General features: G+C 36.9%; 1 protein-coding gene across 1 annotated transcript; it reads right to left on the bottom strand.

Moving 5' to 3' along the window:
- Window positions 1-1,896: 1,896 nt before the first annotated feature.
- Window positions 1,897-3,245, bottom strand: LOC132313796 (uncharacterized). Its single transcript, XM_059812743.1, has 3 exons — window positions 2,891-3,245; window positions 2,190-2,845; window positions 1,897-1,914 (listed from the first exon to the last, which is right to left on the bottom strand). The coding sequence occupies exons 1-3, from the start codon at window positions 3,243-3,245 to the stop codon at window positions 1,897-1,899; spliced, it is 1,029 nt and encodes a 342-aa protein (XP_059668726.1).
- Between the last annotated feature and the right edge of the window lie 6,706 nt (window positions 3,246-9,951).

The following is a 9,951-nucleotide window of genomic DNA, read 5'->3' as shown; positions in this document are numbered from 1 at the left end:
TAGGGTGGTTGATACGGCGGGCCCTGGGCATAGGCTGAGGGATTCACGGCCTTAAAATTTTAAATTTTCGTAAATGTGTTAGGGTTAAGTGCAAAAAAAAAAAAAACGCTAACGATGGTAAAACTTGCAACTAACCCTCTGAACTTTAAAAAATGCAAAAAAACCCTCTGAACTATGCCAAAAAGTTGCAGATCACCCCATCCGGCCAACTTCCGGCAAGAAATAACCGTTAAATTTGAATGAATTTTTTTAAATGACGATATTGCCCTTACAAGCATGAAAAGGCAAGTCAAACATTCTCCTTCCTTATAATTACCAACAAAGCCAAACACAGCTTTACCCAATTATCCCCAAATCACGAACTCTGTAATTGCTAGGGTTTTTTGTTGTTCTTCTTGGTGCTCAATCAACTATTAATTTTGTTGATAATCGCAGTCAAAAAATCGATACAAGTCTTGGTAAGTGTTATCATCCATCTTTAGTTTGATTTTCTTCTTCGAGATGGTGTCAATTTTAATATCCATCTCGTTCTCATTCTCCTTTTCGTTGTCCTTCTCTGTGTGTGCTTATTTTTGCAGAAAATAAGTTATGAATCATCTGCAAGACGTGGGTTTTGTGGTGTGGTGCGAAGGGGCCCTTTCAGGAATAGGAAATGTTTTTGTGATAAAAGGGCAGCTATGTTGATCTCAGAGTCAGACGATAATCCTGGGAAGTTGTTTTTCAATTGCAAGGATAGGGTTTGTAATTTTTTCGAATGGTGGACTCCTTCAGCTGGTTTCGGTGAAGCTACAGAAGAGGGACATGAAGCTCGAGTAGGTCATGTTGTGCCCATTAGTGATTTCATTGCAATTGCTAAGTCAATGTTAGTTGGAAGGATGTTTTTATTTGGGATGTCAGTTGTGGTGCTATTTGTTTGCCTTTTTGTGAAGTGAATTTTGTTTTAGGGGTTTTAGTTGTAGTGCTTTGGTTATATCTATCTCCTTGTCTTGTTGAGATTTAATAGTATGTTTTGGGAGTTAAAAAATCTGATTGTAGTGTTATATGTTGAATTTTTTGATTGTATGTTGTTATATGAATCAAAATCTCGTAAAAGTTTGATATGAATGAAAATTCAATCTATTTTGTTGAAGGTGATGTTGTATCAATTGGAATTAACATTTGTGTATACAATTTGCAAGTTATATTTGTTATGCAATGAGAGCAAAATTAGGTGATTTTGGTTTGCTGAATGATAGTGCAACACAAGTTATGACAGTGATTGGAAGTGCAAGGTTTTGGGGGTTGAATTTTGTGATTGGAATTGCAAGTTATTGGCACTGCACCTGCTATACACTTCAAGTGAAAATCAAAGTAACCTGCATTTGTTATACACTTCAAGCAAAAATGGAAGTGCAAGGATTTGGCATTGAGCTATAAGTGTCAAAGTGACACACTTAGTGTTATAGGTAACATGTGCACTAACAAACCTATCAACCATTCAAAAGTGAACTGTAATTCAGTTGATCTAAGTGCACTGCAATTCACTGAATATGCAATGCACTTGGTGATCTGACCTGCACTTATTATACAGTTCAAGCAACTAAATGCAGCAGTTAAAACACTAATAAATAAATTGATAGAAGATGGTATACATTCATAATAAAGTCTTCATACACAGACTAACAAAAAACAAAAAGGCTGACAATAAACAGTTTAGTTTTGTACTAGTGTTTCACATTATCACAGACTGACAATAAAGAAAAAGCCATTATATTATAACATGTCTTCACTCAATTCACTTAAACAATCACCAAAAAATGGGAGTCTTCATGTCAGCAATAGTCATAAATATAACAAAACATTCATCAACAAGATCATCATCAAGTTTGTGGCCATTTTCACTACCAGCATGCATACTCACTTTCCATCATTGACCTATCAATGAAACAAAAAAAATGACAATAGATCAAGTTAATTAGCAGATTATATGATTCTCAAAGACTTAAGATTTAATCAGTAGATTATAGGACTATTGTCATTATACCTAGAAAATGATGCTTGGGTTTGTGATAATTAAGAAAATGGTATGTTTTGAACCTGAAATGAAAAGTGGTAAAACAATAAGTGAGCTTGAATATGATATGTAATTTTAAAGCTGTGAATATGGTACTTTTTATTAAAATTGAAGTAAAATTGAACAATAACCATACCTCTTGATTTGTAATTGGAGCTTGAATATCAACTCCTCTGGCTCTACCTCTACCACCCCTTCTTTCTCTTACTCTTACAGACATCCCATTAGGTCCTCTTGCTCTCCCTCTTCCAACACTTGGTGGTCTACCACTCCTTCTTGGTGGAGGTCTGTCAATGACCAATGGCTTAGGTATTTTGCAAGTCCTTGAGTTATGACCATTTTCCTTGCACTCGGAACATTTCAAACTTTCCTTTGATTTGCTAAGTTTGGTAGAACCTTTGGGATCATCATTCTTCTTGTTCCTAGCCTTCTTTGGCCTACTAGTGGGTTTCCTATAGTGTGGTGGAAGCAATGTGTCAATGCTGTCAATTTTCATCAACATTCCCATTGGAATGGGAAGGATCATACCACCATAACACTTCATATAAGTTTCTCTGTAATAAAATGGGTGAACATATGACTCTAGAGTGTCCCTTTTAGTAAATATACATGCCACTGCATGCCTACAAGTAATACCAGTTAAGTTCCAAACTTTACAGCTGCAGGTATGTCTGTCAAGGTTAACAGCCTTACTGATTCCATAGCATTGAACTTCGTACTTGTCATCACCAACATAGTGAACCTTACACATGGAAGCTTGTTGTTTCACTTTGTTGAATGCTTTTTGGATATCTAGACATAACAACCCAAACTATGTATGCATCCACTCCCTCTTACACTGAAACCTTAACATTAAATGCCTTCTAATCCACTCAAGCATGTATATGATCGGCTTATCTCTTGCTTCAAGGATTACAGCATTCCAACTCTCACAAATGTTATTAATAAGTATATTATTTTTTGAAGTGTCAATGAAGGCTGACCTTGACCACAAATGAACTGGCACCTTTGTCAACCAATCATGAGCTTCAACATTTAACTCTTTCATTTTTCTCAAGTGTTGTTGGAAATCTGCTTCAGTGTATGCCCTTGCAGCCTCCCATAATTGAATCTTTAATTGCTGGCCTTTAAATCCAAGCTTGAAATTCTCATAAAGATGCCTCACATAAAACCTGTGATCTGATCCCTCCATTGTGCTCTCAAAGGTTTCTACTAAACCCTATAAATAGGACATCAAACTGTCAATAAAAATTGTAATGTGTGTCAGTGTGTACAAGTGAGTGTGTGTGTGTGTGCAGGTGAGTGTGTGTGTAAGTGTGTGAGTGTATGTGCAGGTGAGTGCAAATGAATGTGTTAAGTTGTATGAGTACAAATGTGACGGCCCTGGTTTTTCAAGCCAATGCGTCCTGTGATGAACTGAAGATTAACCCGATAACGGATCCGAATTGCGGAAGCAAAAACAGAAAATAAGACTCTAAGAAGTCAAAGTGACCTTCCATGAGGTCATGGAACTCAATGAGAACTGATGCGGAAGCAAAAGATCAAAAATATGACAAATAAGCCCTCAGGGAGAAAATAGTCATTTCTGAAAACTGTGGACTCGGGTACCACCAAGCACACCACTGGAAGGACAACGAAAAACTAATTAAGATGGACTCAAGAATCGCATGATTCGGAGTCCGGACGAAGGAGAAACGGCATGACGAAGAAAAACGAGTACTTAAGGCTAAAAGTGTAAACTGGTAATTATCCAGGAAGATCCGGTGCAACCGAGCATACCGTTGGAAAGATAGCGAAAAATTAATCAAGTTCAAAAAAAAGTTCACTCGATTTGGAGTCCGGACGAGGGAGAAATGAGTGTTTGAAGTTTTGACGTCGCGGCGGCCCGACGAGGCCATGACATGCCCCATGCGCGCCCGACGCCCATGCCGGCGTGCGCGCCGACGCCCAATGGCATGCCCATGCTGACATCAAGGGTCCAAAGCAGGTTTTCCAGAACTGAGGCTTGAAACGGAGGTCAAGACGAGTTTTTCTGGAAAAACACGAAGAAGAAACCCCCCCTGAAATTGAGTTTTCTATGTGACTCACAAGAGAATTCAAAATAAAATTACTGTAAAATACCCAAAATGCCCCTCCATGAAATCTGGTCATGAAGGCCAAAAAGCTTCTAAAATGCAAATTGGAAGCTGAAACTTCACAAGGGATTTCCAGTACTAAGACGACATTTTCTGGAAAAACACGAAGAAGAAACCCCCCCTAAAATCACATTTTCTATTCAACCATGTCAAAAGAAGAAATTAAAACTGATGCGAAAGGTCTAGAATGCCCATAGATCAGATTATGCAACAAAATTTCAAAATGAGTCCATAGGAGGCTTATTTCACTAAAGAAGAAGGTTTGCCCGGAAATGACCATGCACGTAAACGTAACTTACCTATTTGGACGCGCTACAATGGTCCATGGCTTAAAAATACCACCGATACAAAATTCGACCCCTCAACGGTCAAAAAGGCAAAAATGAACAAGAAAAGGGAAATTTGAAAACCAAAATTATCAAATGATTTCAAATTACCGTTTGGCCCTTGGCCACACTTCAAACATGATTTATAAGACCCTATGAAAGAATAAGAATGGAATTCCCACACCCGATACAAAAGTTATGAAGCAATGACGTAGCATTTTTCAATATTTTCATAATATTTCATAAAGTTAAAGTTGCATAGAATACAAGATACATGTCATTGGCCTCTGCCCTCATCTCATACATGTCAAATACATGGTATAGAGTGTACTTATATACACATTACATAATTGGAATCAAATATACACATTTTGACTTATAAGGCTACAAGTGGCATTTCAAGCCAACTTTTACAAGAAATGGGAACTTCAAAACTATAAATCATCTAAGCATGATGTGAATCCCGAATCTTGATCCCAGTACCTGAAAAATGTCCCCACTACGTGGGTGAGTAACATAAAGCTACTCGTAGGAGATGAGCATGCATCGACCTAGTATTTTACAATTATATCACCTTAAGGTGAAACATGTCAAAGGGGCTCATGCCACCTAACGTCTATATCAAAATGAGACTCAGGGAGCATCCTAAGCTACTCATGCAATTTAAAGTGAACAACGACATACAAGTATACATGCTCAAGTATACTAAACAATTTTAAACATGTTATACAACATACAAACATACATTTCCAAGTATACTAAACCACATTAAGATAAGTCATGCAATGTCTAAGCATATTTACACAAGTATGCATTTTATATGAAAATCTCGTAAATCAAGTATATCGACACAAGTATACTAAGCTAAGAGAGATACGTCTAAGACAAGTATACACGGTACAAGCATACTAAACGAAATCTAAACTCACAGAGCAAACATACAAGTTCAAATACACTATATGAGATCTAAATGCACAAAACAAGTATACAGTTTCAAGTATACTAAATAAGATTCAAATATCCAAAGCAAGCATTAATTCTCAAGCTACAAGTAATCCATGATTAACAACTTGAAATTAAATGCGAAATCAAATAGTGGAAAGACTAGGACATGCGGTCACTAGACCAAGCAAGTGTTTCCGGGCAATTACGACCCACAAGGCACTACCTAGTGCGCACATGCATAAGTTATTCCGGGCAATTACGACCCACAAGGTACTACCTAGTGCGCACTTATGACTTAGAAGATTCTTGTCTCCGTACTAGAGCCAAACCCTAGCCATCACGTGAAATACATCCTTACAAGCTTCCCAAAATCAATAAGTTCAAAACTTATACCAAAATCAATAAGTTCAAAAATTATACTAAAATCAATAAGTTAGACCAAACTTATATCAAAATCAATAATGCATAAAACCATCTTCCATGCACAAATAAGGTTGAATCCACACAAACCATGTCATATGATTCAAGTCTAAATAGCATATGACATGTCAAGTTGCCAATATGCAATTATACACAAAATAAGAATATTTTACAACAATTGAATCACATTACCATCCTAAGCCACAAGTACTAAATGAGCTTCAATGTAGTAACAAACTTTCAAGGTAAACAATTGTAATATTCTAACAAGCTATATACCTACACAAGATATATTTAAACAAGCTTTACAAGTCAATGATATTCTATATCATGCTAAGTCCAATTACCATTTTAAAATTAGTAATATGCTAAGTCCAATTCTACATCCAACTAGTAATATGCTCACAAGGTAATTAATTTCACTACATTAAAAGGGATTTTTAAACTAACATGAAAAGTCTCTAGATTTCATATTAATCCCAAATAAACTCAAATTAATATATGGTAAAGAACATAGCATAGTCTTCACATATATTATACCCAAAATCAATTTAAGTGCCTACAATACTTAAAAAATAAAATTAATTAAGCTAATTAATTAATTTTCTCTAGATTTTCAAACATATCTAAATGTCTTCAATTTAATATATGTTAAAGAACTCACCAAGGCCTACTTTAATATCACACTACAAGCTGATTCTATGCTTGATACAACTAGGTGAATTAAACTTTCACAAAAGATAAATATTAAATAAAATTTGCAATTCTTATTCAAATAATCTCAATTTAATATATATCAACCACCATACCAAGGCCTAAATTTCTAGCATGCCACAATTTAATTCTAAGTTGCCTAGCATCATGAGAATTAAATCTTAAACAAAGAAAATAATTAAATTAAATTGTACAACTTGAACAAGGCATGCTCACAAGTTGTATATGCTCATATAACAATCAATACAACATTAATATAACCCTAACATATCCCCTACCTCAATTTGAGATAAAAATCTCAAAAGCCCACCGAAAAAAAAGTGCTCCGAATCCGACGATACCGAAGGGTTTTGTCGGGGACAACACGATCTACATGAACCCAAAAGAAGTCCCATCAAAATCACAACTTGACTTCAAACCCGAACTAAAAATTTGGCCAAAAACGGGTTCTAATAAGAGTGAAAGAAGCGCGTAGTCAACACGAACACAAAACACAAAGGCCCTACTATGTTCTGACAAAGAAATGCAGTTCAAATGAGGAGAGAGAAGGTGGCAGCCTCCCTTGGGCTGCCATGGAAGCTTCAGGTCGTGCAAGAGAGTGGGGAAGATGAAAAAATAAAATATCTCATCCCCCATTTATAGAAATCTCAAAAAGTGCCCCGAATAGGCCCCGCCAAGTCCGGAAAAGTAAAATTTGAGCAGACGCACTCAAATGATGAAACTCTATGAACAAAAAAGATTCAAAATGATAAAATAAGAACAACAGAAGAAACAGCGTCAAAAACCGAGTCCCAAGCAGAAAGTTATGCCCCGAACAAGTTCGACGGCAATCGAGGTCAGAAACTCTGAAACTAGAGAAAAACGACCAGAATGGAATTCTATGTGTACATGACTCGAAGAAAAGTGAAAATGAATCCCGTACAAGGATCCAGGCTCAAAATAAGGTATTTTTGTAATAACTTTCATTAATTGCACAATAGCCCCTCCAAAAAGTGAAAACTGCACTAATGACCCAGAATGAAAATATCTTCCAAAAATATTTTCTTAAAAATCCTTGAAATAAAATATCTTCAAAAGATATTTATGAAAAACACCCCAAGAAAAGAAAATAATTCCAAAGAACTTTGCATCCATGCCCGTATGGACACCGAGAACAACCAGAGTACTTTCTTGCAAAAGTAAAGGTACGTATTTCGTGGAAACCACTTAGAATGAAGATACGTGAAGTCAAAAACTAACTCTAAACACAAAGAGTGAGGTTACACCAACAAAGTGACAAACGGGAAAAAGACAAAATAAGGAAAAGGACGAAATAGGAATAAGGACAAAAAAGTGAATAGTGTCAAAAATGAAAATTGTGGAAATGACTCGGTCCTCAAAGGAAGTTGTCAATCCAAAGGAAAGAGTCTCAGAAACCATTTCCGAGCACTTGAGATGACACTAAGCGACGAGAAACTGAACTCAGAAAAGAAATTTCAACGAAAAAAATTCATTCGTAAAATTCTGAAGAAAAAGGAAAGGAAGGAAATGACCGAGTCATTACAACCTACCCTCCTTAAAGAGATTTAGTCCCCAAAATTAGGAACATTCCCAGAAGAACTGAAGAAGGACCGTACACAAGGTCACACGAAAGAACAGATCATAAAGTACCTAAGGACAACTCCAAAGGTCTCAAAATCAACGAGGAGACACGAAATCGCGAATAGTGAGACACCTCTCTAACAAATTGATATACTAACCCAATGTCAACCACCCAAAAGAGATCAAGGAAACTACATAACTAAACAAGGAACACAACCAGAGGCAATATGGCAGCATGAATATTGACTAGAACCCGCCCACAACGTACCCAAGGTGTGGTAGCATCGACAATGTCAAGTGACCGCCCACACTCACATTACTAGCTAGGTAATGCAAGGTAGCATCGACGACAACTAGCACTCGCCCACACACAACCTGTATGGTAGCATGACAGTATAAAGCCCTAATTCATCACTTGCCCCCAATAAGCTCACCCGTAAAACCTTTCGATACAAATGACATCAATGTCAAACAATCATTACCAAAAGCACCACGGAAACCAGGCATTCTGTGAGAGTTGCAATATGGTCCAAAATGTCCGGCTGGACCATTCTGGCCAATCCAAAACCTCGACAACAACGTCATAGGCACCGCTACGCTTAAGGCCTTAAATCCTCAATACTGAAAAAACTGACAACCACAAGTCTCAATACACTGTTGTCAACCACACCAGTCATGAATCCAAAGCAAGACAAGTCTATGCCTTCAAGCCAATGGATTGGACTTTACAAATCAAACAACATCATCATCGCCTTAGTCACAATGACTCCCAACAAGACAATGCACCCAAAATCCTCCACGTCATGCTAAAGCTGACCTACTACAAGGCTACGCCTAAGAATCAAGACATCGGATCAAGCTTACACACACAATCCCAACAACCAAGGTTATACAACACCAAGTACAGTACAGGAATAATAAAAGAAATGAACTAATTAGGCAATTAGTCTGAAACATATATATATCTATACAAGAATACATTCACAAGTATACTAAGAAATATCAAAATGGAAATAGATATGTATATACACAAGTATACACTCTACAACTATACTAAGCAGTACTAAATCCATGGTAGACACGTATACGGCTCAAGTATACTAAACCAAAACGAAATGAAATAAGCAACGTACAAGCATACTAGGTATAAGTATACTAAAAGTAATGAAAATCCATGCACCAAACAACTAAACACATAGTGTACAAGGGCAATTAAGTATGCTACCTATCACATAGGGGTCAAGCATCAGAGACACACTACACATCACCTATGACACTAGCATGACAAATAGATATAGTAAATGAAAACACATCACCTATATCATCACATAACTACTAAATATTTACATCTCCTAACATATTTCTAAGGCATGCACAAAATAACAAGGCATATAAACATGTAGGAATGACTATGCAAATAACAATCCCACAAAATCACAAGCAAGAAGGGATGAAATGCCTTTTAGAAGAACAAACTCACTAAAGTGAATCCCAAAACCTGGATGAGTCCAATCCCTCACAGCAAGGAAGTGAATCATCTCCTAGAATGAACACTAAGGTTCCCGAAACAAAGTGTCTACAAGTCTTTCCCAAGACTGGCTCAAACACAAGGTGGGATCCTAAAGCCACACAAGATAAAACCACCATTCTCAGAAGAAAAGGCATAAGAACCTCGCCGTTGAGGCTTACGAAGACAAAACTTCCAATCCCCAAGGAAGGACTTGAGTCAATCCGACTTACTGCCCCATGATGCTAGAAACAAGACCTCAATGACATC

This window comes from Cornus florida, unplaced genomic scaffold (genome assembly GCF_030987335.1).
Source record: "Cornus florida cultivar Cherokee Brave unplaced genomic scaffold, ASM3098733v1 CherokeeBrave_3.0.0_Hap2_Chr06, whole genome shotgun sequence".
Classification (NCBI taxonomy): Eukaryota; Viridiplantae; Streptophyta; class Magnoliopsida; order Cornales; family Cornaceae; genus Cornus; species Cornus florida.
Note: the sequence above shows the minus strand (reverse complement) of the source record. Positions and strands in the feature narration are given on the sequence as shown.